The 27,996-nt window shown below is 40.8% G+C and overlaps 1 protein-coding gene across 4 annotated transcripts in view; it reads right to left on the bottom strand.

Annotated features, from left to right (window-relative positions):
* Window positions 1-1,697: 1,697 nt before the first annotated feature.
* The window catches only part of LOC111842311 (receptor-type tyrosine-protein phosphatase gamma-like), a 155,637-nt gene continuing 129,338 nt past the window's right edge, over window positions 1,698-27,996 (bottom strand). For 3 of the 4 annotated variants that reach the window (XM_023808790.2, XM_072712905.1, XM_072712906.1), the window contains 20 exons: window positions 27,063-27,171; window positions 26,596-26,645; window positions 25,643-26,417; window positions 24,338-24,476; window positions 19,853-19,944; window positions 16,375-16,466; window positions 14,522-14,618; window positions 14,283-14,365; window positions 14,053-14,187; window positions 13,677-13,811; window positions 13,040-13,212; window positions 12,569-12,704; window positions 11,109-11,255; window positions 9,871-9,964; window positions 8,455-8,531; window positions 6,954-7,082; window positions 6,498-6,644; window positions 5,483-5,625; window positions 4,832-4,967; window positions 1,698-4,463 (listed from right to left, as the gene is read on the bottom strand). In XM_023808790.2, the coding sequence (XP_023664558.2) occupies window positions 4,317-4,463; window positions 4,832-4,967; window positions 5,483-5,625; window positions 6,498-6,644; window positions 6,954-7,082; window positions 8,455-8,531; window positions 9,871-9,964; window positions 11,109-11,255; window positions 12,569-12,704; window positions 13,040-13,212; window positions 13,677-13,811; window positions 14,053-14,187; window positions 14,283-14,365; window positions 14,522-14,618; window positions 16,375-16,466; window positions 19,853-19,944; window positions 24,338-24,476; window positions 25,643-26,417; window positions 26,596-26,645; window positions 27,063-27,171 (3,036 nt within the window). In that variant the 3' untranslated portion in view covers window positions 1,698-4,316. The remainder of the gene's footprint in view (window positions 4,464-4,831; window positions 4,968-5,482; window positions 5,626-6,497; window positions 6,645-6,953; window positions 7,083-8,454; window positions 8,532-9,870; window positions 9,965-11,108; window positions 11,256-12,568; window positions 12,705-13,039; window positions 13,213-13,676; window positions 13,812-14,052; window positions 14,188-14,282; window positions 14,366-14,521; window positions 14,619-16,374; window positions 16,467-19,852; window positions 19,945-24,337; window positions 24,477-25,642; window positions 26,418-26,595; window positions 26,646-27,062; window positions 27,172-27,996) is intronic. The other variant, XM_023808791.2, reaches the window with a different exon arrangement.

The following is a 27,996-nucleotide window of genomic DNA, read 5'->3' on the forward strand; positions in this document are numbered from 1 at the left end:
GTCTTCAGTTTCCTGGCAATTTCTTGCATGGAATAGCCTTCATTTCTCAGAACAACAATAGACTGACGAGTTTCAGAAGAAAGTTCTTTGTTTCTGACTATTTTCAGGTTGCAGTCGAACCTACAATTGCTGATACTCCAGATACTCAACTAGTCCAGAGAAGGCCAGTTTTATTGCTTCTTTAATCAGCACAACAATTTTCGTCTGTGCTAACATAATTGCAAAAGGGTTTTCAAATGATCAACTAACCTTTTAAAATGATAAACTTCCATTAGCAAACAACATTCCATTGTTGCTGATAATGGGCTTCTGTACAGCTATATAGATATTCCATTAAAAAACAGCCGTTTCCAGCTATGATAGTCATTTACATTAACAATGTCTACACAGTATTTCTGATCAATCTGATGTATTTTAATGGACAAAAAAACTTGCTTTTTTAAAAGCAAGGAAATATCTAAGTGACCCCAAACCTTTGAACTGTAGTGTGTTTACACACACACACACACACAGGTGTATAATTATATCTTTGTGGGGACTCTCCATTCATTTCTATGGGGAAAACTCTAATCACAACATGACAACCCCTACCCAGCCCTAACCTTAACTATAAGTAATCAAACAAATACGAGAGTTTTGGCATTTTTAATTTTTTGATTGCATTCACAGATCTTTGTGGGGACCTGATAAATGATCCCCCCAATGTCAAAAAATGGGTTTTCATTACATTGTGGGGGACATTTAGGTATTTAGGTATTTCCGAGTCCATAGATATTTTTTCTAGCCATTGCCTGATTTATGAAGGTCGACACACTGTTGTCTCTTGTCATTCTACTCTCTACTCCCATGTTGATGAACGACTTGGGGAATTTGGCCTCTGTCATCTCAGTGAAACAGGAAGCCGCAGAAGCAGGTTTAACAAAAACAGAAGGGAGCAGTGGAGAGAAAACACTATGGAGAACAAAACCTAGATTTGGGCTTTCAGGCTTTGGACACATTTTCTGGGATTGAGTGAAAACATAACTCATTGTTATATAATGATCTGGAATGAGGGGCAGGTGACCTGAATGAGTGTGTTAATCCCATAACTTCGTCACAGCCAAGAATGTCCATGCCACCCCCTGCCTTACAATCTAAAATTGAATTCCTAGACTTTTATTGACGATTAAGCTACAAACACTCATCATACAACTGTCTGTCTGCACAAGTGGTGACGACACTACTTTTTGTTCATGTAGATAAACTTCCTCTTTGGCAGTGGAAGGAAATGCTGACTGACCCCTGGTGGCTGGGGTTTCCACATATTGGCTCTTTGATGTCATTATGAAAAAATGATTTATTCCTAACAGGCAGAGATTGTGATATTTTACCCAAACAATTAATTCACTAATGAAGTGATGAGCAGCATGGAGTCATTGATGCCTGGAATTAGGAAACTGCTCAAATTAAGTTTTCAGCTTGCGGACACTGCCTCACTACTATTGGCTACTGGTTACCTTCAGTCTTCAGTGGTTAACCTAACATAGCTTATTGTGAAACCTGATCTATCCTCAAGTTAAAAAAAACATACATAGTAATATATAATATGAATTTAAAGAATAACAGCTTTTTAAAATCACCTTCATAACTACAGAATCCAAAATCTGTGCCTTTTCTACTTAAAAAAAAAACAAATCACAGACCACACAAGAATTACATAAAGTACATCAAAACCCATATTTTATTATATGTATAGCAATACAATTTACATATTAAATAACACTATAATAGAATGATTCAATATAGCTTTCAACAAAACCTTTTCCCTTTATCCAAGTTAAAAAAAGAGGCATTACCCAATCTCTTAAAAGTGGGTTGTTGAGACAAACTGATTCAGTGGCTTACATTTCTATTGCACACAGACTGACAACTGAGTATAACTGAAGAATTAAAAAATGAAAACCAGAAGAAAAGATTGGACATGAGGTAAAGGGAATACGAAGAAGGTGTCTGGTTTTTGGAATGTTGAATATGGAGACACCATAAAAAAATCTGCTTCATCAGGTCCACTTTGAACACAATGAAGTAATGGTTAAAAAAAATGAATTATCCATATTAAATTTTTTGATTCTTAAAACTATACAACAATGCTTCAAAGTTCATAGGATGGGTATAACCAGTAAAATATATACATATTTTTAAATTATACGTATATTGGTGTTATTAACAAAATATTAGGGAATTATTTATCCATAAGTTTACTTCGGAAAAAAATGAAAAATAGTCAACAAAGTAGATGCAACACAATTGCAGCACAGTGTTAATATAAAAACCAGACCGTTGGCCCAAATGATAAAAGGTTGTGAATTACTTACTGACATTCATTTTTAGAATACCAGGCAACAAAATACATTTTATTATAAAATAAAATGACCAAAAAAGGGTGCAATACATTATAACCAATATTGTTTTGTTTGAAAGTTAGAAATGTACTACAGGTCCTCACGATAAATAAATGATTCAAAATGTGTGTGTTTCTTTTTCTCAATGAAGGTTTGCCTGTCAATTCTTGTCAAGAGTAAAAAATATATTTTTATTCACAATTTTAGCTTCATGTGTAACTTCTTGTGGCTTAAATGACAAGTAAATAAAAAATAAACCTTAGAGTGCAACAAAGGAAGTACGAAGATGTCAAAGCAGTTTTCTACTTTTAGCATGAAATGAGAATGAGATGTTGTGGAAACAAGAATGCCAAAAAAGGTAAAATGCATTTTATTTAAAGCAATTGAATGAACCATCCAAAATATTTGTCTCAGCTAGCAGAAATATTCTGACACTGTTGCTTCAACATTGTAACAACATAAAGGCATGTCACAGCAATGTTACAACAAGATATATGTAATAGTATATGTCAGCTGGGTTTTTTTTTTTATCCATGAATAGAAAAACATAGCTAGAGAAAACTAAAAAAAGCTCCCTTTTATATCTTTGGTAAAATATATTATTTTTTTCTTCAGTGTATGTTTTTCATCACAATAACAGTATTACCAAGGCAGCTATATGATGAATGAAAGATTTCTTTTTAATTAAACTTGTATTGTTCCACTATGTATCTAACAGGACAAAGACTTAGATTAGACTCTTTGTATAGGCAAAAGTGAGAAGCCAGATAGAGAAAAATGAGGCATCGTTAAACACAAACAGCAATACTTGTAGCAGTTTTACCCTTGGACCATTTCAAGAAATGAAATTAGTCCTCACAGTACAAACAGTGCAGGGGATACACCAAATAATTTAACCTGTTTGTCTGCTGAGGAAAAAAAATAGATATTTATATAATAAGCCACAAACCAAACCACCTCAGATCAAACCATGAAATATAAAATAAAAACTGAGTAAAATATAGCAAAGATGGGAAAAATGTTGAATCTAACAAACTGGATCACGTCACTCCATAGTGATTTTTCAGCATAGAACAAATGGTCACTATGATGTATACCTATGAAATGTGTTCTATGAATATTTGCCCAGTTTCTGTAATATAGATATTCTCCAAAAAATTACCACATACTCCGGGCACTTTGCTGTCTCAATGGCCACAAGTAATATTAAATAAGACTCAACTGCAAAATGACGAGCGTAAGCCATGCTTCAAACAAACTGCAGCATGTCTTTTACTTTCAGAGGGCAAACCTTCAGGAATATCTGGATGAATTAAAAGATATTAAATTGAGGAGATATCATGTATTATGAATAGAAATAATTATGGATTAAGTGGATTTTGAAAAAATATATATAAGATGCAAAATATTTATTCCTTGCGTGTCTTAATAAATTGGTATAATAAAGTTAAATAAGTAAACATTGCTGTCATATACAAAAACAAACTGTCACTTTTAAATGCTGTCAGCTATGACCTGGTAATTCGGTCTATATATGTTACATAGATAAGATAACTGCTGAGAACTACATTGTCTGTACTATTCCTTCTCACAGAAGAATCAATCAATAACAATTGAGTGAAGAATTGCCATGGAATGTCAAATTGGGGCTCAATAATCAATATTGTCAATTGGATTGTAACAAGGCAGTAACACTGACAATATAGTGCAAACTAGTGAGAACTGTGTTTCATTGGGGGAACTTAAAACTGGTGCAAATGCTCAGTAGAATAACATTAAGACAAAAATGGCAAAAATAAATATAAAAAACTTCTTTCAGTGTAAAAAAGTAATCAGGTTATTTATTTAACCATGAGTCTGGCAAAAAAGGCCTCAAAAAGTCTGCCAAGTCCATGAAGTTGTACAAATTAAGTGCCTTTTTGCACCTAGCGGTCATTAAACCAGAGACTCCATGCTTTCCGCAGGGTCTGATTCGTCAACAATCACCACAGTGCCGTTTCTGTCCATGGACATGGGAGCCATCCCGTTTTCATGGGTGCTGACCAAGCTGAGCACAGCCTTGTAAAGGTACTGGTACTGTTCCTAAAATGGGATAAAAGGGATAAATAGGAAAAATGAGGTTAAAGTGTAACCAAACAATAAAGCTATGATCTCATTAGTAACACTACTTCCTTTTTAATTTTATCAAAAAATACTAATACATGGTGTACTACTACCTAATAAGCAAGTAAACTTAAATACTCAATTAATACATTTAATTTTAGACATGACATATCTTTTCCTCTCCTTTCAATAACAATTAGACACAATATTGTGGAATTGAGGTGAACTGAACTGCTACTGCTATAAAAGCTACTGGCTATTTTCATCAACATAATAACATTAACTACACTTGTATAAAATTGTGTTTAAATATGAACAGAAACACTTAGAGGACACGCTTCACTCACAATGTCTGTGAAAACTCCAGGTCGCATGAGGTTGATCATTTTGGCCACCTGGTAGACATCAACAGCACTCTCATTCTCCATCTGCTGTGATAAAGTGGTGAGGGCACACAGCATTCCAGCTGAAACTGCCCCAAATCTGCACAGAGCATAAATAATATCGGGTCAGCTACCTTGAGGTGCCACTAGAGGGAGCAAGACACTGATGTCTAAAACCTTCATACTCAGATGAATATATTCCAATGTCTTCTCTGATAGAAATTCCGGGACAAAAGGATAACATAAGCCAGCTATGTTTTGCCCTTGAAGAAACTCCCCATCAGAACTGGAAGATGACATAACACAAACTGGGACTCAGTCCCCGGTTGGGGGTGTAGTAGGAAATCTAAGCTCACAAAGAAACCTAAGCTCACAAAGAAACCTTTATCTTCACTAAGCCACTCAGGGAGCCCTTGAATAGCTTAATGTTGTAGTAGAAACCATCCCCTCAAAAGCAAGCCGGCATTCCCAGAGTATAGAACTGAATGCAAGAAAGTAAGCAGTGAGCATTATTTAACATCCATAAGTACTTGTGACTGTAAAATAGATTACACTAATTCAGTTTGACCCCAACATTGTTGCAGGAAGCAGGGATGGAACAGGTTAGCCACTCACTCATCATGCACTATGGTTGGTCCATCTCGAGCCATGGCCTCCTCTTTGATGACATTGATGAGCTCAAAAGTGCTGCTGATCGGGGCATCTGGATTGGGCCATTTAGGACACTGATAATGGCGTACCTCCAGCACATAGTCATCCTGAAGGTAAGGCAAATTGATGCCAGAGAGTAATGAATATAATTTAGCAATACATTTTAGCGTCCACCAAATACAACAATTACTGTTTACTGAGCCTGTTGTGCAAATGAATCCACAGTGGTTGATATGAAAATGTCAGGGGGTGAAGGGAGAATGAAGTACAGTCAGACCTCGGAGATTCGCGAGGTTACGTTCCAGAACCCGCTGCGAAAGAGGAGGATTCTCGATGTTTGCTAGTTACAAAAACTGCCAATATGTGCTATAGTTTAAACCCTAAATAATAATAATAATAATAATAATAATAATAATTGATGCTTTTATTGATCCCCGTGGGGAAATTGTCTTTACGCCTCCCTCAACTTGCTCTTTGTAGAGTAAGCTGTCTGCAAAATATGACCCCAATCATGCTCCCAGAACACTTTAATTTCATTTAAAAGTTAGCTTAATACATTACCTTTTAAAAAAAAACAAATGTTTAATGTAAAAATAGAGTGCAGTATCGCCTAACAGATATTTGTCACACGAGCACATTTACCGTACAGTATACTAATGTTACCCCTACTGATTCATAGAACACAGCATTGGCTGCCATTTTCTTTTCCATTCACAGTAAAGTAAAATGAGTAAACGAATGGGGCTGTAAACTTATTGACAGAAGTCATATACGTAACCAAGGTACAATTCAATAATATATGTAAAGGAAACATGTACATGTAATTTTCGTGGATCTGTGAATTCGCGAATCACGAAGCGCGAATGCACGATGGCTGACTGTACATTGGCTATAGAAACAATGTCACATGATAATCGGTACTGGCTAAGTGGGAGGAAAAGTGAGCTTTGGAGAAATACAAGGTCATTCTTAGGTGTACCTGCGTAGCTTCCAGGATGAAGTCATGGATGATGATCTGCTCTTCATTGGAGAGGCACAGTCGGTCCTTGCTGATGAGCGTGACGGTGAAAGCCTCGCAGTTCATGGCCTCCTCTCTACTCGGCCAGTACACAAACTCGTCCTCAGCCTAAGTGGATCCAGCAGTGCCATGCGAGAGAAAACTCTTTCAGAGCTCAATACTCCAGTGCACTTGGCTTGCAGACTGAAAAATCAATCACTCCAGCAAGAAAACTAACTCTGATGTGGAGTGTCAGGAAAAGAACATGAATGCAAGTCACTCTTCCTCGCAGTCAATTTGCAATAGACAATAGCTGGAAATAGAAGAATATCTTAGAAACAGAGTGAGACTGAGAGGAAGAACTCAAACAGTCAGAGAAACTCTTTCTTGAAACTTGAGCAGCTAAAATGATTACTGCAATGCTGGCATTGTTCTCACCAAACCCTGGTTGTCAGGGAGCATTGCAATGATCTGTGCATTGTGGTCCCAGATCATCCTCCAGAAGTCCTTTGTCGTGTGGGGCAAGGGATGTTGGGTGATGATAAACTCGTTACTTCTGTAGTAGCCCTGAAATGGGTTAGATAATGCATTTTTCATAAATGTGCTACAAACTTGTACCTTATCTACTTGTACTGGCAGCAAGTGTATGCAGGTTTTATGTCATAATTAATTAGAGGCTTGATTGAATTATTAATAATGTGACATACAAATTACTTCAGGATATAACCATTTGTACAAATGTTTTTAGTAAAAATGTTTGTAAAAATAATTCACTAAAAACCACTCTGATATCTTATGAATATAATCTTATGAACATACAGTAGAAACCGGATATAGTGATCATTTCCATCTGGGTGAAATTGATCATTATAACCTTCTTTTTTATTTCTTTCTTTATGTGTCAGGCAGATTTCTATCGAGTTGACATTTGTGTATTTATTACATGAATATAAGGTAATAGAACAGACAGCATCACTCTTTAGTGAATTTCATTGACTCTGTTTAAAACCCTTTTCAAATTACAGTACTGTACAAATTAAATCACTCAACAGTTTAACTCAAATATGCTATAATACAGTACTGTATATAAAATATAGCTTATTGTAGTTTCACTACTGCATCTCGTTGGCTCATTTTTGGCAGTTTATCATACTGTAAGCTTTGATGAGTCTATATTTTTTGATAGACATTGAGAGAAAATTACTTTTTTCCCCATCATGTTTTCTGTGCATACAGCAGATAGTTAGCCAGAAGCAGATGGGTTGCCGACAGAAAAGTAAAAAACAATAAATTTATCGTAGTTTAATTGTTCCGTATGCTGTTATGTATAAAACCCCCAAAATGAACATTGTAAGTGGACTTCTTGATTATTGTATGCAAATTATTTAAACAGTATTTGCATTCTGTCCCAAGCTTTTTGATCCATATAAGCAGTCAATCGCTATAACTGTGATCACTATATGCAGTTTCCACTGTATTGTGTTTTTTCCAGTAAAGCTAACATTCTGCTCCTTATAAGTTACTACATATAACAATCCGAAACATCAGCATCTATCAAATTATTATTTCTATTTCATGAGTAACAATGCATGCTATTTTTTTAACAAGGTTTCAAAGGATACGAGTCAGAATCAAATATCATGGTGATAAAAATCCTGATAAAAAATGACCCTCAGTGACACATAACCCTTACTAAAAAAGGTAACCATTTTATGACTTATAAACAGAAAATTATTTATCGTGCCATTTTCTGCTGAAGTGTATCAGTGCTTAGAGTCTACCAGTATTAGTTAAACTGAATGAATTATAAAGCATTTTACTGTGACATGTCTTGGTTTATAGGGCTTTAAGTAAGACATTCTTTAGGGCCACAGATGAATAATGGTGCCCTAAACACAGTCCATCCAGCATATCGGACATAGCTGAAGGACGGCCATACCATTATGTAGGAGGCATTGATGTAATCACTGCCTTTCATCCCAGGAACTGGCACCAGACCCACCCGTGCTCGTTCAGCTGGTTGGGAGGGGTTGGGGGGAAACAGCTTCATTCAGCATCATTTACTGCATTATTTTAAATCATGCAAACGTCCGTGTTGGTGTTGTTCTACCTTAGGCATGGTAGACATATTATAGTCAGTCCAGCTACAATGTGTGATATCACACTGTGAATCAGTTTTAACATGACTGATATATTAGTAGCTAAGTCCAGAACAACATGATATTTGTATTTGCACGATTTTCAGTTGGAGAGATAAGCACTACATGAAGTACAACGCAATATGGTCTTAGTAAGAAATACTACTTGCATGCAAAAACAACTAAGTGAACCATAGTGATGTCCACTTGATGTGATGTCATTGTGATGTCCACTTGATGTGATGTCATAGTGATGTCCAATTTGTGAACAAATTATTCTTTTGAGCCAGTTTTTTTCAGTGCAATCCTCGCATTGCACAGGTCAAAGTCTTAAATTATAGAAGTCTAAAAAATATTTGACAAATTATATAAAAACACACAGCAACCTTTTTAATTCACTTTGCTTTTTGTAGACTGTCAATAGCCATGTTGCCTTCTGTGCGTCTCCACATACCATAACTGTTGTAGCTGTGCTGTGTGCATGCCCGACTGCATGGTGACTGTGGTTCACTACTCAGCACATTTGGTCGAAGCAGTTACTAGGAAATTCTTTTGAGACCCATAAGACCCTTAGAAGGTGTTTATGATATAATTTATTAAAGTAATATTATTTCTTATTTAAAATGCATAACGTTGTTGGGGAGAGATGCTATGTATAGCGGAGCCCAGTAACAGTGCAGGACATGCTGGGAAAATGTGTAAATAGCACATAGTATTGTTTGTGTAATTATAAAAACTTATTGTGTTTTCAATTGTCATGTGAGCCCTTGCCTGTGTCATGCGTGAACCCTGTCCGATGCTCACATGTTTTTAGCTGTTGTCCAAACTACCCACCATGTGTGTGCCTAACTGTGTGGCGGTAGTTTGGTGCTTCTGTTTGTCCATTTAAGGATTAATAAAAAAGTGTTATTTACCATTTAAGCAATTCCCCTCCTTTCTTGCCAGACATTACACTATAATAACATTACTGGCCATTTTGTTATGAAATTTATTTTGTTTGGCATGTTAAGTTTTGGAGCTGCGTTCTCTTTGCTCTATTTTTCCATTGAATGTGTGTATTTTTGCATGCAATTTTTGTGAAAGTGAGATATTTCAGGAATGCATTAGTCGCATTTTAGCAGCATTGACTGTAATACTAAAGCTTTAGTGATACAAGAACCATAAATGGATAAATGCAAACTATGGGAATTAAGCAAAGGATGGTAGCTGATACCTACAGGGCACCACAGAGGAGTTGCGGTTCTTCTCCTTGTTGCAGTCCTTCTGCGCACTGAAGCAGTCCACGTAGCGAGAATTGCATTGCGTCAGCAGCTGTGACAGTGACAAAGAGAGCAGCGCCACGTGAATAAGCTGTGACAAGCTACGCCCACGTGACACCTGTATGAGGGCTGGGAACTTTGACGCAGAATCTTCCCTCATGCTGTTCACTTTTTCAGGGCTGGTTTGGGAAACGTGCTTCTCAGCACAGCTAATCTATGACAAGTCATGTTTTGACAGCTAGAGCTTCAGGATCTTGAAGGCTAAGGCAAATCAAGTGAATGGGCATTAACGTCTATTTAAGGAGCAAAACTCTGACGAATTCCCGAGGGCATCTCCACACTGAAAGTGAAAATCAATTAGGTCTTTAAGGAGTGCAAAGGATGGTGTGTGCTGTTAGTTTTAATCATATAATTCATGGTATGCTCATGCAGAAATGATCCTTTCTGTGCAGCAGGAGATGGGGGGATGTCAATATATAACATCTAAGATCAAATGCCTGACATTGGAAAGTGCTTCCTTTGAGCTGAAATGGTATAAAAGACATTTTACAGGGACCTATGCTAGCTAGCCTTGTATTGTGTGTTTTCCCTTAACAGCTAGAAATTTAATATTTGTGGTTTTGGTGATTGGCCAGGTCAAACCTTAGTTAGAGATGCAGTTTAATTACATGTCCTGGATTGCTCAGCCTGCAGCTGAAAGAGCCGGGCGAGATGAGATGAGGAGCTCTCCATACGTGCATTCCCTGCATCCCAGGAGAGGGAAGGATAGACTCTTAGTGAGGAAAGGGATTCAATTAAAAATCCTGTATTGAAAAAGCACCGAAGCGCAATCCTCCGCGACAGCAGGAGGATTTTGCCTGCAGCTGCTGCTGGATCACAGAGACTTAAGCGCAGGAATTAATGGTCAATTAAGGGTGCCTTCAAAACGGACATTTTCTGATCAGCGCATGGCAAAGTTGGGAAGCAGGGAACTTTACGGTGGAGCTAGAATGAAGCCAAGGCATGTGCCTCCTGCTTGTTCTGGTTTTCTCATTTTATTATTTTCACATTGATATCCAGGGTGTCCAGCTCAAACAGAACCCATTCTGTCATTGCACCATATTAACACTGACATTCGTGATAAGTTAAATAGACAGGCTGAACAAGTGGAGAAGGAATGTTACCAGTGCCCCCCCCCCCTCCATGAAGGCCCCTACCTTAAACTGCTTCTCCAGCCGAGTCCTGCCAGTCAAGCTCGGCGTCAGGATGCTGTTGACGTAGCTGTGGAGCTGACAGACTGGCACCTCTGTCTCTTTGCCCAGAACGGCTTCCAGCAAGACGTCGTGGATGAAGACGTACTGCTCCTATACAGGAGAAGCCGCGGAGAATCAGCAGCGGGCTGCAGGAAACCTCTGACCTGACAGGCTGCTTCTATCCATTACGGAAGCAGTGGGAGCTTGAGGAATCTCATTTAGCAAACTTTAGTTAGTGTTTATGCAAAGAAAGTAGCGATACTAAATATCAGTAGCGTCATTTATCAAGAAGAGAGCCTGGGGATCACTTGAAACAAGAGCATGTAATGGCTTTGAAAATGCATATTTCTGCCTTTCAGAACAGTTTAAAAAAATAATACAAGGCACAGGGTTCCTATTATTATGGGGTAATGAAATTATTTCAAAATAGAACTTTCATTCTCTATAAAATGCATGCTGACAGGCACACAAATGCAGGCAACTAAAGACGCACATGCGTCTATTTTAAAATTATATCCCCCAAGCAGCACGGTGCAACATAAAAGCAGCATGTGACAAGGGGTGGTTTTCACAGAACTCAGAGCAGGTGTCCACCTACTGTGAATGTGCCGCGGTGCGGGCAGCTGTTGTGACGTCATTTTTGTCACAGAGGTCAGGCACGAAGGACTCATTTGGGGGCTGCTTGTAAAGTCATCGACCATTTGAAAATTGGAATAATGTGGACGGTCCATCCAGTGACAAAAACGCGTCACGATCATTCGCTGGGCAGGCGAAAAGCACCAGCAAGCCAGAAAAGAGCTGGACCGAAGATTGTACATAAATACCTTTTGTAGCCTCTATAATCAGACTGAAAGGAAACAAGGCTAGTGGATTCGAAAGATGGCTGACTGAGGAACTCCAGCAATACCGACATTTCTGTTTCCTCACTACGGAAATGTAAAGACTCCCAGAAGCTTTTAACTAAAATAAAATATATTCATAAATGCAAAGCCACATATCAGTGTCCTTGCATACTGTTAGTAGATAACGTGCGGTTTTAGAAAAATACTTATTTTTAGTATAATATCCATGTGACTTATGAGCAGCTTTGCCCTACAGTGCTACCCTACAGTGCCACCCCCAGCACTGGCATCAAAGTACGCAGTGGCCAGCTGCAGTGGTACAAGATGTATGGATGTCCATGAAGGAATGTGCCTGCAGGAGGTGGAAACCAACCTTCAGAGGGCAAAACACAGGGCACTGCGAAACAGGGTGTTTAGACACAAGCATAGGCGTAGGTGAGAGTGCAAGATGGGGGGGACACAATTTAATCATTTAAATGCGACAGTCTGTTTATTAGGGGGAAGGATGAAGCCATATTATGCCCCTGGACATAAGGGTTTATATATATAGTGAAATGTGTATGTAAACAATAAATGCAGCACCTCTGTCTGGACCAAGTAGTTGCGCTGCATGCGGATGTGTTTTAGGAATCCGAGAATATTGACTGTGCCTTTATCCTTTATCTGCTTGAGCATGCTGTCAATCACGATATATGTCCCTGTTCGGCCCACTCCAGCACTAGAAGAGAAACGGAGAGCCTCACAGACAGCAAAAAGCAGGAGATATTTCACAATGCATGCACGCATTTTCAATGTAGTATCCCTTAATACAAACAGAAGGCATCCTGGTTACATAAGTAACACAATGGAAGAAATACACGCAAGACCCAAATGTGACACCAGCAGTGTCAGCTCAAAATAAGCAGCCTATTTAATGGTGTGGAGGAATACATTTCAAGTCTGAAAGAACTGTATGGCCTTCGGGCCACCGTAGCTGCACTGGCAGGAGAACGCCACCATTCATCTCCCAGCATGCCTCTAATGGTGCTCTCTGGCTCCCAAAGAGCCTCCTACCTGCAGTGAACCACCACTGGGCCCTGCTCTGCCTTCTGTGCTGCTGAGGACCTGCTGATGAAGGTGAGCACTGGCAGGGCGTACTCCGGCACCCCCATGTCAGGCCACTGCGTGTAGTGGTACTGCATCACGATGCGCTCGTTCTCTCTCCCCTTCGCTGGTCCCCTCTGGCCCTGAGATGAAATTGCATTTTTTTTCTCTCCAAACAACAGAAAACGGAGACTCTATCTAAAAGGTGAATTATGGTGTGTTGTGTGGCGTGTCCGCAAAACCTCAAAACTAACCTCAACAGTGGTTATTATTTAACAGGTAAAGACGTATTGCTTTACAAACAGTCTAAAAAAATTCCTGAGAAAAGGAGCTGGTAGATTTAACACTGGCTGCCAGGTGTGGGTGGCAATTTTTCACTGATCAAGAGGCAATTTGAACCCGGGAGGTATCACCACACTGTTGCTGTTGGGTCTTAGAGAACTGGTCTCAGCTGTACCACACTGGCACAGCATACCTCTTTAAATAAGCAGGTTAAAATATAATGCATTTCAACTGAAATTAAACTGCACAAATGACATATAAACCGGGCATGTGAACCTAAAGCGCAAGGTGGAGCCCTGGAAGAGGTGGACACACACACACACACCTTCTTAGCTTTCGTGTTTCTCAGGAGGAACTGTCGCACTGTATAGCAGGCGTGAACATTAGTGCTCTTCAGCGTGACCACAATGTTCCCATACTCCTCGCTGTTCTCCATGGGCCAGTACTGATCACATTTCCTCTGAAAGGCAGTGGAAGAGCATAACAATAGTTATCAGCATTGCAATGTCACGTCGGCCAGTCAGCTCTGTAGCGTACCTGCCAATCTCAGCGGACCTCTCTGGGAGCATCGCCCTCAGCACCGGTCAGTCATCTTATAACCGTGGGCACGAAGCCGAGAAAAAGCGGCTCCTCAAAATACAGGGATCACAGCCGCATCCGAGCCTCAGGATATTCTGCATTTAAGGAAATGGGCCACTTACTCTTCCCTTCTCAACAAGGTTTGTGATCATGACGACGATGCCTGTATTTTGTTCCCATATCATCCTCCAAAAGTCTTCAAAGGTGGACTTTAATGGACCCTGGGCAGCAATGTATGCCTTAGTCTTATTGTAGCCCTGGGGATAATAGAGATGGTACAGATTCATTTATATGGTCCAACATTGCAAAGCATAGAAGATGCATGAATTTAATAAATCCTACAGTAACTTACATCCACATAGTTGGCATTGATATAGTCGCTGTGTTTGGCATCCTTCCCTGCTAGGGGGCGGAGCTTCACCCTGCTATGATCATCTGCGTCAAAATCAGGAAGCACAGAAGAAAGCAACATGTTTCACCCAGTGGGGAAAAAAACACAGACAGCCTTCAGAAGGATGCCTACGTGAAACTCCTGTGGATGCGAGAATGATTTCTTCCCCAAGTCTATGAAACGGGCGCCAGCCCACTTACAGGCAATGATGTTGATGTATCTGTTCTTGTGCTTGTTGTCGGGGTGGTTGGAATGCTCCGCTGTAATCTTCATGTCAGATGTGCAGTGCTGGACCGCCTAGGAGAAGCAGAGAGGAGAGAAATGGCAGGTACGCAAAATCCTGCTGAGACACTCCTCAACCCTCTAGCACAAAGCAATGAGCAGAGCAGGACATGACCCTCTGGCTAATTCTCGCAGCTCTCTAATGCCAAGCACAGCCAATATGGATATAAAAAACAGCAACTAGAAACATTTAGACCAATTTGGACAGCTGGAGATTGCCCATTAATGTCTTTGGTATATTATTGTAGATTTAATGCAAAAAAAAAAAAAGGTTTGCTGGGAAATGCACAGTGGCACAATACACACTGTGGACCACTGACTGGATGGAAGTGAGGAGACCCAGGGTTCTGTTCCAGGCCCATCTGCTTTTACTCCGCCCTGTGCACTGATACTTGCTTTGTCCCTGGCAATTCACACATCATGCGGCAGGCAGCTGTCTGCTTTCTGGAGACAGATGCCGTTTACAGACCCTATGAGTTCATTACACACTGCATAGAAAATCTCAGAATCATCTGCTTCAATATGTTCGATACGCCTCTTTTTTTTTTGTGAACTTTGCGTAATGTTTACTGATCACTGCGGTGAATTTATTGCACATTTCCTGGCTGCTGTATTAAATATTATAGATGTTACTTAAGGATTTTAATAAAGAAACATTGTTATACTTATATTTACACATAAGAAGACACACACATGATAAATAACAAGTGTTGAGCTGGAAAGAGCAGTGCGGGGGTGGGGGGGGGGGGGGGTCACAGATACATGACCCATGTATAAAATGAACTTCCAAACAGCTGCCAGTGCAAATTTGGTATTATTCACCACTGTCCACTAAGCCTCAGGACCAGTTATGCTGAGCAGAAAGCCTGCTATACTCAGTTATACCCAGGAAACACCTTCTGCATCCACCGGCTCTGTCGGCTAATCTGGCGCTTCGCCATCTGATGGACAAGCCGTCAGAAGCGTCTTCCGTCTCTTCTGAATCACACAATTAAACTGACAACTGCAGATTGCTGCTGAGTCCTGTCATTTAAGTGCAGTGAGAAGAACTGAAGGGACGTATATCTGGAACTGGGTAAATCGAGCAAATAAAAATATGTCATAATATTTGAGGAATCTACAATGCAGTGACTCATATGGCAGAGACCTGGACTTGTAATAAGAGCCATCAGTGTCATATCCCACAAGGCCAGATGCATCCTGCCCATATCTATAAAAACCTAATGGTATGCCATAAACAATAGCAGAGCACAAAGACTAAGCTAGGGGATAATCAATTTCTGTTTGATCACAGCAGAGACGCAGCTGTGATCAATGGAATTGCCCACAGGACTCATAAATAATCTATATATTTTTTTGCTTCACGTTGGATGACCCCAATTACAGCCAAGCTCTCTAGAGGTAAATATTTGTCATGCGCATGAACCTGCCTGATGTGACTCAACATTCAGGCCAAAGCAACCAGCCAGGAGAGGAGCCTAAATGAGTAACGTAATAGCCTGCTTCCATAGCCATCTGCTCCCACCATTAGCGAAAACACACACATGCACACGTGTGCGCAGACAGTCACGGGCAGATTTAGCACATGCCGGCCAGCCATCCGTCTGACTCCTTGATCTGGCTCTAAGCAGCAGAGGAATCAAGAGCCAAAGCCATTCGCATGGGGGTAATAAATATGCTCCCCACTCTACCAGGTGAAGTCTGTTAATGCATCCAGATTCACTGTCAATATCCCGATCAATCGAGAGGTAAACCAGGATCAAATGCTCACCTCAAACTCTTCTGAGAAGCCATGCTGATTATTTGAGTACAGCTCCATGACATGCTTCAGGAACTGCTTAACCGGAATGGCGTCCATGTCATCTGGAATAAAGACGTCACCAGATCCAGTGAAGCTTAAAATGTGCTTAAAATGCACTTAAAATGCGTAAAGTCTAATGACCAAGAAGCAAACGCTGTGCCCTGATGATGTTTTCATTGTTATTTATTTGTAAAATATTTCGCTAAGACAAATATACAAACACACATTTCATATCTCACACGTTGGTGAGGTAATCCCCATAAATGATTCAGGCCAGTCCGTGAATAGTTTTTAAATTAATTTTAATTTTATTTTTATAACCTTATGCGTTGAAGAAAAGAAACATTATTATGGCTTAAATGAGATTGAAATCTTGGCTCTTAGTAAAAAGAGAAGCAGATTGGCATCTTTCAGAATTCATAATGATGTCTATACTCTGATTGTAGATGAGTTCCAACCCAGCATTAAACCACAACCTTGGAGACTGTCTGCGCTATTGTACTGTGTTGCTTTTAGTGGAGCATATCAGAGAGGTTGCATGTCACATGCTAGATGTTAGATGCCATTTTAACCACTGCACTGCTCACATCATTATTGTAAAGAGCTCGGTTGCCATTTAATGTTATTTCTTGTAACCATACTCCGTAATCACAGTATTAGCAACCACATTAATATTTACATTCGGCCCAGAATGAAAAGAGTTAGGTGTGACCACAGCATTGAGAAGATCCAGGTCCACAGAGACCTTTACTAGAAGATTAGGGAAGACAATTATCTGCACTATCAGCAGCCCCATTGCTGTTGGATAAGGTGGCCAAGATTCATTGCGTTCATTGTCTCACAGCCCTACAGGCCTGTAGGGCCCCATCCTACACAGTAATATAGAATGAAATGAAAACAAATAAAGACATGGAGGGCACACTCAGAAAGGCACATAAAACACACACACACACACATACACATATGAACAAATAGTAATACTTTTATGTTTGCATGGATACATATTTACATGAAAGCATATAGCTGTGTAGAATGCACACGTGTGTACCCATAATCAAGCACAAACGTACACACATACAAGGCTACACGTGAACAGATACACGCTCACACACACACACACACACACACACAAACACAAATAAGCAAGCATATACATATTTCTTGGTTTCACAATATAAACGCAGTTAGAAACAAACACTGAAAGATACCTATAGATGTCCAAACGTGCACAAACAAACAGATTTGAATTTATTGCATCACAATATGTGACTGCTTGCTGTGTCAGTCAGGTACCCTGAGACCTCCACACACAGACCGACAGGCAAAGCTTCTCATATCACCTCCGCACTGCTTCAAACACCAATCAAATTCACATTCCTGTCTTAAACATCCCCCTATAAAAATTGTGTCATCTTCAGAACCAGGGGAACACAGTTGGTCTCAAAAAAACCACAAAAGTGAATAATTTGAACAACAAATGGATTAATTTTTAAACAGCTAAAGATTGTGTGAAATCATAATTTCTTGGTAAAGAAATTATAATACCTTGAAAAGCCAATTCCAAAGTAATAAGGCAAAACAAAATATAATTGGATTCAAAACACACATCCTGCACAAGGCTGACAAAGAATTTCGTTCAACCGATATTTGTCTCTGATTAAATTATATACTGATAGTTACACTTCAAATTAAAATTCAACAGTTCATCAGAGGAGATAGTACATAACTGTATAATTTCTGTTTGGTGTCTCCAAACCAGTTATCATGAGAAAACAAGACCAAATTAACAACACATAAAAATGATAGATAAGCACATGTGGGAGGGCCAATGGTCTGTAATATTACACTGGGGAAAATAGCAATGGACAGGAGGCTAATTTAAAATAAGATGACAATTTGAGCTGATGATAAGATCTTATTGGGTGACTGACAGCTTTTTTTTTTTTTAAATCAAACCCATCCGCTGAAATTTACCAACAAGGGACGAGTATGAAATAGAAATTAATTACTGCTGGTCAGTTTCCCATAATCCTACGAGCCATACGTCCTTTACACTTGCTGCTGCTTTCTTAATGAGTGTGAGTATGCCAGTGTTGAGTGTCTGGACAATCTTGGAGGGACGGCCAGTTCTTCAGAATAGCCTTCACATGAACCTTCTGCAGAAATGAACTGCCAAGTGTTAAACCAAAGCACACACACTCCCTAACAGGAAGCATATCATCCCATATGTATCCTTAAATATCAAAGGTCAATACCAAAGTCACAATGTAGGTGCCCATTAATCCTACAGAGTGATAATGGAGGGTAAAGTACGTTAGTGCGGTTTGAGACCATACCCCATTAAGCACAAGTGGAGAGACACGATTCATTGTTTTCATAGTGACACTCCATCCAGAACCCCTCAGTTATTAGAATCAAATTGGGGAATGACTTGTGAGCCAATACATTCCTGCATACGGAGAACCATAAAATGATTATTGTTATGTGCATTTGCACAATATGGTATCATAATAATTTTCCTATTGACTCCATACAAAAGGTACTCAATTATTTTCAAGGGTAATGCAAAGAGCAATAAAACCTAACCAGATGGAGGATCAATAACAGCAGCATTGTTCTTCAACTAAAGCATCCCCCAGCCATAAAACAGACAGTCACCAACACATCCTGTTGTCTAGAGATTGTAAATGTCTTCTTATTGACTGCCTGACATCATTTCAATGGAGCTTTGAGGTTCATGAAAAACGGTCAAGAACTGAGGAACTTGCAGTGCAGAAACTAATTATGATAAAATTACAGACAATTCATCCATCTCCCAACTACTTACCCAGGACAGGGTCATCTGGAACCTGTCCCAGGCAGCATAGGTCACAAGGCAAGAGTACACCTTGGACTGGATGCCAAACCATCACAGAGCACATACACATGCATGCAGTTTAGAGATACACACTAATTCAGCAGCATGTCTTAGGCCTGCAGGGGTAATCCGGAGTATCTACAGGAAACTTATTAGGAGATGGTACAACCAACGAGCCAAACCCCCACCACCCCTGCCACCCCTAGAGATGAATCATTACAATTGTTTGCATTTAAAATCTTATGTATGAACCTCAATTTATTGTTTTGTGTTGAAAAAATGGTGGATGCAGATTTGTGTGAATTTGTCATATTGACTGAAGCAAATTAAGCCAGATGACCTAGACACATGCTAATAACAGTCTAGGGAATGCCCTCCTGGTCGATAAGACATTTGCCACGTGAAGTGAAGCCATAGTGAAGCTTGTATAATGAATCAGGAAAGTCTGGCATAAGAAAATATTTTATGTTCTCAAGTGAAAACATTTACTCAAGAATTTGAACTTACATACAACTGAAGAGGTAACAACAGAAAACACTTATGAAGGCCAGGGAGAGTAGCTTATGAAAATGAAAGGTGAGAACAGCTCACCTGGGATGGTGATAACAGGGGTGCTTTCATGGACCACCACACGAGGTGAGCTGCAATCTTCCACGTAGAAGTGAGCCGTCTGGAAGAACCTCCTAGGAATCAAGAATAACAATAACAAATCAGTGTGTTAATAACAAATCAGAACTGCAAAGCTGCCTACTCGTAGAATCGCAGAGTGTACCTCACTCTCAACTCATCCATACATCTGTAACACCCTCTCATCTCATACAAAAGTCTGTACCACCCTCTCATCTCATCCTTAAATCTGTATCACCCTCTCATCTCATACAAAAGTCTGTATCATCCTCTCATCTCATACAAAAGTCTGTATCACCCTCTCATCTCATACAAAAGTCTGTATCACCCTCTCATCTCATACAAAAGTCTGTATCACCCTCTCATCTCATACAAAAGTCTAAACCACCTATTTTCACATCCATAAATCTGTATCACCCAAACAACACACCCGAAAGTCTGTACTATCCTCTTACCACATTCAAAAGTCTGTACCACCACCTCCTTTACAAAAGTTCAGCATCATAGGAATGGCGATAGTATCTTTTTTGTTTAAAAAAGAAACAAAAAATTCAATTTCTAAGACATTTCATATTTCAGTAGACACATACATGTTTTCATTTACATACAGAGTACACATTAATGACAAAAAAAACTAATTCTAAAATGCATATTTTGACTTTGATATAATTTAGCAACAGCACCTCTGAAAAGTTTCCAAAAAAATACCAACAACATGACAACATTTAAAATTTAAACCGATTAAGTAACACCTAAGGACAGACTTTCAAGGTGACGAAACAAGAAAGATGGGCAATGTGAAGCTCAGATTCAGCTTCGAGGCCCAGCTAAGCAGACCAGCTAGCCCTCTCCTACCTGTATTTGAAGCACAGCAGAGAGCACAGATCAGTCATTTTGGACAACCAGAGGCAGGAGCAGGACAGAGGTAAAGGAGGTAAAGGAGGAAGTAAAGGAAGGAGCCACCAATGGTGCTTGCAGGATGGTGGCACTGGGGAGGGGAGTGAGGGGGAGGAGGAGGAGGAGAGGTGCAAGGCGAGGCAAGAGGAGTGGCTTAAAAATCCCCCACCCAGAGTCTGACTACACACTGGGGGGATGTAACACAGTGCAGATCAAAAGAGTCACTCTGGCTGCTTAGGGTGGGGGGGGGGGGTTCTCCCAGGCAGGGAAAAGCCAGCCTCTATAGCATTAGCATTGAGCAGCATTCCATTCTCTCCTACAGCTCCCTTAATATACTCCTCTCCTCCTGCACCTGCTCCCGTTCCTCCTTTAATTTTACCATGTAAGTTTAAAAACTCATTTTGAGAAAGAAGTTCAAAATTTCGAAAGAAATAAAGCAAAGCATGAAAAAATGCACCAATATTCTCACCCAGCACTGTGCAACGCTGCTCCCTTCCACTGTCTTGTAGAAAAATTACTTTTTCAGAATTACTCGCTAAGACCAGTTTCCCAAGGAGTGACTTCCTTTAGGGGAGTTAGTTGGATACTATGTGGAGCTTAAAGGAAGGTAACCTGCACAATGTAGCTCCTGCTATCAAAGTGACCACCTAGCCACACCATGGCAAACACAAAGCAGTCGGGGACAAAGTTCAGTTGGCCACAGCGCTGGCACTTTGCTGGATCTAGTCACAAAACACAAACAGGCACTGGGCTGCAATTCAACAACCTGCTGGCACAATGTTTTTCTTTTTTTCCTAAGATGAGGAATGTGTGTACAAGCCAGCAGATTAGAGATTCATTTTAAAGCAGAAGAAAAAGTGGGGACATTACAGGCATCACAGGAGAGCAGTGTTTGTACAGCATGGAGCCCACATGCCACCTACTGTAAGACCTCCGTCCCAGAAAGGCCATCATGCTAAACCCCTATAACCTCAGACTGAATGGAAATTTAAAACAAGCCCAACTTACGTTGACTTCAGTGTCAATTTTGTTCCTCAAACCAGTCAATGGACACATATATAACTTGAGAGGTTGGGCCAAAACAAACATATTATTACAGTGAAATCATGACACATAAAGAATAAGGAGTGGCTGATGTGCCATAAGAGGAAATGAGTGTGGTCAACTTACTCTTACATTAAGTTACACTAAGAGAAGAGACGAATATTATTTATCATTACCACCTCTGTGAGTACTAGTATATTTAATATTAAGTACAAACTTTTGAAATATAAATCCTGACTGATCCCTCTGTTTTCTGCAAAATTTGATCACTGATGCTAAATTTCACATGACTGGGTTAACAGATTTGAGTGAGCATTGGGGGGGCTCTGTGTCCAGCAGGGTGTATCATTTTGGCAATGCTAATGTTTCAGTCCAACCTCTTACATCAACAAGCCAGAGTCACTTTCAGCCACTCTCACAGTCCACAGACTGCACATTGGCTTGGCTCTGTCTGCCCATAACAACACATGCATTAAGCTCCAAGTCTGGTACCCAAAGTAATTCATCCATCTTCCCGCCTCTCTAGGCCCTGACCTTATCTCTTGCCATGGTATAGATTCAAATCAGGAAAGAGCTGCATAGGAGGTTGAGGCTTCCACAAGGTGCGCGTGTAACTTGTTATTCAGGGAGGTGCAGCTAGAAATGTAGGCCAGTGGCTTAAGAACTGAGCTGGGCCTCTGTTCAGGAATCCTGCACTACCACAGCGCTGGGATAAAGGAGGTACACTCTTACACTTTGTATTGTTTGGAGAAAAAAATCAATAAACACATCAGCATATACAGAAAATAAGAGATTCAGGTATGTTCATATTATATTATATTATATTATATTATATTATATTTTGAACTTATATATAGGAGTATGAATATATAAGTACATGATTGTAGCAGGCCAGCTCATTCATTAGTGTGTGGCCATATACAATTGTATTTCTGAATCAGTCACATGGCTGATTTGCATGACTGGCTGTAATTACAGGCAACTAGGCCCCTAGACCCTGAGGCCCTGCTCCAGAGCCAGGTCTCACGTCAGGGGAGGGTGGGGAGGGGGAGGGGGAGGGGCCAGCACCCAGTGCATCCAATCACTGTACATCAACACCACACTGTGAGAGACAGCAGATGGTGTATGAGCCCCCCACCCCAGGGTTCTGAGAATGCATCCCACCAGAGTACTGTGTCAGGAATTTAAACTTGGGAGGGCATTAGGAGGGGGGCTGCAAGCTGTGGCAGGGGTAATTGCCAATGCACTCTGGTAATGAAAGCAGTAATAAGTGGATGGGAGGTAACTGGCCATCTGAAACACGAAAATGCTTAATTTTGGCAAGAGTCTTTCTGCATGCAAATAATAATGATACCCAGTTTCCCACAGCAACCAAATATTAATTACAGATTTTCTAAAAGAAAATATTTGCAAATTTGTTTTTTGGCCTGAATGCAATAGTGTTAAAGGAGGAGTATACCAATAAAGAATCTTTTCTGAGAAATTACTAGACGATCAGGGATGCGCATACCTGGTATGCAAGTGCGCATTTGCCATATAAAGGTTGAAATCCTTGGCAGTTTCTTGTAACAGTGCAGATGCACAGTAAATAAGTACCCATTTACGATGTTATGACAATATATTACCGCACGTCTTGCTTTACAAGGCAAATGTGTACTTGTTCATCACTTATGTGCATCCCTGTATATAATAGCAATAATATGTTCATTCGTCTGGTCATCCATTCATCCATTCATTCATCCATTCATCCATCCATCCATTCAACCATCCATCTTCTAACCATTTATCCTGATCAGGTTCGCGGGAGGAGGGGGGTGTTAGGGCATAAGGCACAGAGCTTGTTAGCCTAACTACATGTCTTTGAACTACAGGAGGAAACTGGAGTACCTAGAACACATGTGTGCTACACGGGAAGAAGAGCACGCAAACTCCACACACCCAGTGCAAGGGGCATCAGGTGGACAATAAGACAAAAGCGCTACACTATACATTTCATTTCTCCGACGCTTTTATCCAATGTGATGTATAAGCAGAGATGAAAGAACAGCGTAAGGCAGTATCCCTGGAGCAATTGGGGATTAAGGATATTGCTTAATAGCCCAACAGTGAAACTGCTCTGCAAGTCACAGGATTGGATGCAGCAACCTTGTGATCACAGGTACAAAGCCACTTCTATACACAGCAGTCTTGGCAATTCCCCAGTGATTTATCTTTTTATTTACTTAGATCTTAATATGTTGGTATTTCACAGAAAAATATGCAGTCAGCTAGGGGACTCAAACCTGCACAGCAGTAGCTAAGTAATTTTGCAGAGAAGACCAACGGGGGTCAAGTTCAAAGACAGGGCCACCAGTGCAAAAGCCGTTCTCCGTCTCCCACACAGCTAGAAGGTGCACACAAATGAGCTTCGTGAAAATGCCAAGGACACTCTGAGCTGCACGTTCCCTACCTGCAATGTCCGCCTAAAGGAAACGTGGTGTTTACAGGAAACCGAAGGCCATGTCTCACCTCCAGTACACCATTAACGCCAGCAGCAGGATGAGGGACACAAAGGTGAGAGCAGACACCAGCACCAGGGGGATGAGCCAGACCATCTTGCTGGAACCATGCAGGGGGTGCTTGGTCATGTTGGAGATGCTGTTCTCCTCTGTAGGGATGGGTCAACCACAAGTTGCTGTGAAGGACTTCACAGAAACTCTGACGGACAGTAGCTATGTTTTTCCATCAATTTTCCCACACATGATAAAGAGGAGGATGCCACACTACAACAGTTACTTATTAACTTGTAAGAAAAGCATGATTTGGCCTGCATTCTCTTCCCTGTGGTCTTGATTTAGCATCTGGCACATGTAGGCAGACTTCCGGAACTTGGCAAAGAAAGAAATCTTGTCAAGAATGGGAACAGAATGACAGCCATGGGTAGAATGTATTCACTTATCCTATCTTTCTGTACAGAAACCAGACTATTCCAATTACATTTTCGTCCTTGGAGATGTGTAGCCATTTCTCTTAAAAATGTTTTATGCTTATTCCAAGCTTATTGCTTCGGCTTCTCACAGCAGCAGGATACCATCACCCAGCTACGGCATGGACATGCAGTGCAGGAGGGACATGCAGTGCAGGAGGGACATGCAGTGCAGGAGGGACATGCAGGTAGATCTATCACACTGACTATTCCCATCTGCAGCTGGAGAGCTCTTAGCACAAAGATCGGCTATCGACATATTATGCCTACAATTAACTCTCCCCAGTTTCATAAATGCTGGTCAATCTAAACAGGAAAGGTATGGAAATTCTGCTGAAAATGAGATGAATGGGACTGATGTTTGAGAGCATTTCAGATTGTAAGATGTGTGCCTACTCAGTAATGCAATCAATAGTAAGTCAATAAAATAATCAAAGCAATAAAAACGTAACTAAAATCAACTTAAATGAAATGTTATGAATGAGAAATTATAAAACAGCTTTGCCCAGAGACAATGTTATTGAAATTATCAAGGTAATATGATTAATGTAATAAAAGGGAATCACAGGCAAAATACTTCACAGAGCTGTGTTTGCTATGTTTGAGCCAAAATTGTAGGTGTAACATGCAGTATATGCTGAATACAGTATTGACAACAAACACATAACAAAGGTTCCTGCTACTCAGTAATGTTCAGTTCATCAATAGACTGTTTAGTAATTCACACTGTGCACATAGGCATGGCGCTGGCAGGAGCCGTCGCGGGTCATTGCTTTATTTTTTCCTCTTTTCTTTTACTGATTACACTCTGTCACTTGAGTGGGGAATCGGCTGTTGGGTTCCCTCACCTGTGTGGATGGAGAAGGGCCAACGGTTCCGCTCCTCGCTTTCGGTCTTGGTCCCAAGAGTGACACTATTAGGAAGCTGCACCTTTAGCGTGTCATTCTGTGTCTCCCAGGTGTCGGGCTCTTGGATATCCATCATGGAACTCTTTGTGTTTGTAAGCAAGTTGTCCTCCACAACAATAGATGGCGCTGCTGTGAATTCCGTCTTTGTCTCCTTAATTACAGATTCCCCTGTTCTCTCTTTAGCTGTTGATGCAGTGCCTGTTGTAGTGTGTTGTCCGGCCACCGTGCTGTTGACCAGAGTACCCCCTTCCACAGCTGCTGTCTTATCTTTCTTTGTTTTGTCATCATCTTCTTTTTCATCTTTTTCCTCCTCTCCCTCTTTTTCTCCCTCCTCTCTTTGACCCTTTCTAGCCTTCTCGCCCTTTTGAACCCCCTCAGCATCTGTCATAGTGTCCGAATCAGAACTCTGGGATGCCGCTGGCTCCGGGGTGGGCACTGCAAGCTTGGTCATTTGGCGAGTGGGGCTGGCTGCTGAGGGAGGGGCCCGTGTGGGCCACATGGAACTGGGGAAGGATGTGATGACTCCGCCGCTGAATCCCAATCCCGCCAGTAGAGTGCTGGTCACCACAGACGCCACCGTGGCCTGACTGCCACTAGAGGATGGCCCAATCCCGGTTGCCATAGAGACAAAGGAAAAGGGCAGACCGGATGAGGTCCAAGTTGAGGAGCCGGAGCTAATGGGAGCCATATCGGCAGAGGAGGCTGAAGCTGTTGGCTGAGGAATGTAGAGATGTACAGGAGAAAATTGTAGAGATGTGTAAACTATAAAAGTGTGCAAAAAGTCACATTCAAGGTATCACGTATGACAATGTACTGTATATTCACATTACAAGGACCCCATCTGCTGCACATAGTCTTACATTCTTTGCTGGGTGGCGGGTTCACATACATACCATCCCGGTTTTCACTATTCTGGTTCCCTCAAAAATCCTGGTAGTGTTCGCTAAAACAGTACAAGATTATATACATTGTTATATTTAAAAAAAAAAAAACCTGCATCATAATCACAGCATAGAGAAAAAATATTCTCATGGACACAAACCCAAGGTAGCTGCAGTTCAGGTTACACAATCTTGATATTGTTACGTACAATGCAGAATATAATCTCTAACATCGGCAATATCACTCATATAAATAGTGATTAAAATGGATCAAAACACAAAATGAGGCAAATTAGTTTTTATCAGTGATTCCCAAACATTCCTGATATAGCAAAAAACGTCCATATGGCTTCCAGAATAAGAGGTTTATAACCATCATTTAAATAATAAGAATAACAAAAAAATAAAACATAAAAAGGAATACATGTGCTGATAAATGATTAGACAACATTCAGGAACAGACTTCATTTGAGGCTCACCCCTAAATACTATGGACTGGCTGAAATCACTGCGTAGATCCTTCTGACACACAGCCTGCACCCTAAAGAGGTACAGGTTGTCAGGATTCACATGTGTGATGATGGCCTCCTGTAGGAGAAACACACAAATGAGACACAAAAACACATAAACAAGTACACTCATAAAAACACAACCACGCAGATCGACTCTTATCACCAGTAAGCTGGTGCTTGGTACTTAAAGTCACACTAGGGGTGTGAATTTGATTGATGAGCTCTACACTGACAGGGCAGCCCTGCCTCTCCCCACACAAGCTTGTTTTTACACAAGTGACAAAAGATGACAGACTCTGCTACAGGTGGCACTTTGATGTCAGGGCTTTAATGGCTTCTCCCAGCAGCCTGTGGACAGGAGACACCTGGGATGGAGCAACGTGGCCACAGCTGACAGCCATTCTGCTCTACAGACAGACACCATGCGCTTTAAAACGCTCTACCTTCCCCGAGCCTGCGAACGCGCTGACACGTCGAGGCACTAGAGCCAGATGCTGAGGCGCCGTTGTCCGTGGGGTCCGCCCTGTGGCACCATATTCTACCCGTCCGTCACGGGCGGCCATGACCACGAGCATGAGGTATGACGTAACAAACAACCCGCACGTGTGTCACATACCTTCTTGTCTAGGATGTTTCCTTTCCGTATGTATTATTCAAAGAGAATTATCATCCCGCTACCCTGAATTGTCCACACATGGCACACATGATTATGAAACAGCATGATAAAACCTGCAATTGACTGACAGTCCTTAGTGTGCTACTGTTTAACACACAGTCTACTAATAGATTCACCCATAACAAACGGACATGGGTGAATGTATTAGTCACACACGTATCACCAGTGACATTTTAATTAGAGCGTTTTGTGTCAGTTGGGTATGACACAAAAGGATGAAGCATG

Source organism: Paramormyrops kingsleyae, chromosome 6, assembly GCF_048594095.1.
Source record: "Paramormyrops kingsleyae isolate MSU_618 chromosome 6, PKINGS_0.4, whole genome shotgun sequence".
Lineage (NCBI taxonomy): Eukaryota > Metazoa > Chordata > Actinopteri > Osteoglossiformes > Mormyridae > Paramormyrops > Paramormyrops kingsleyae.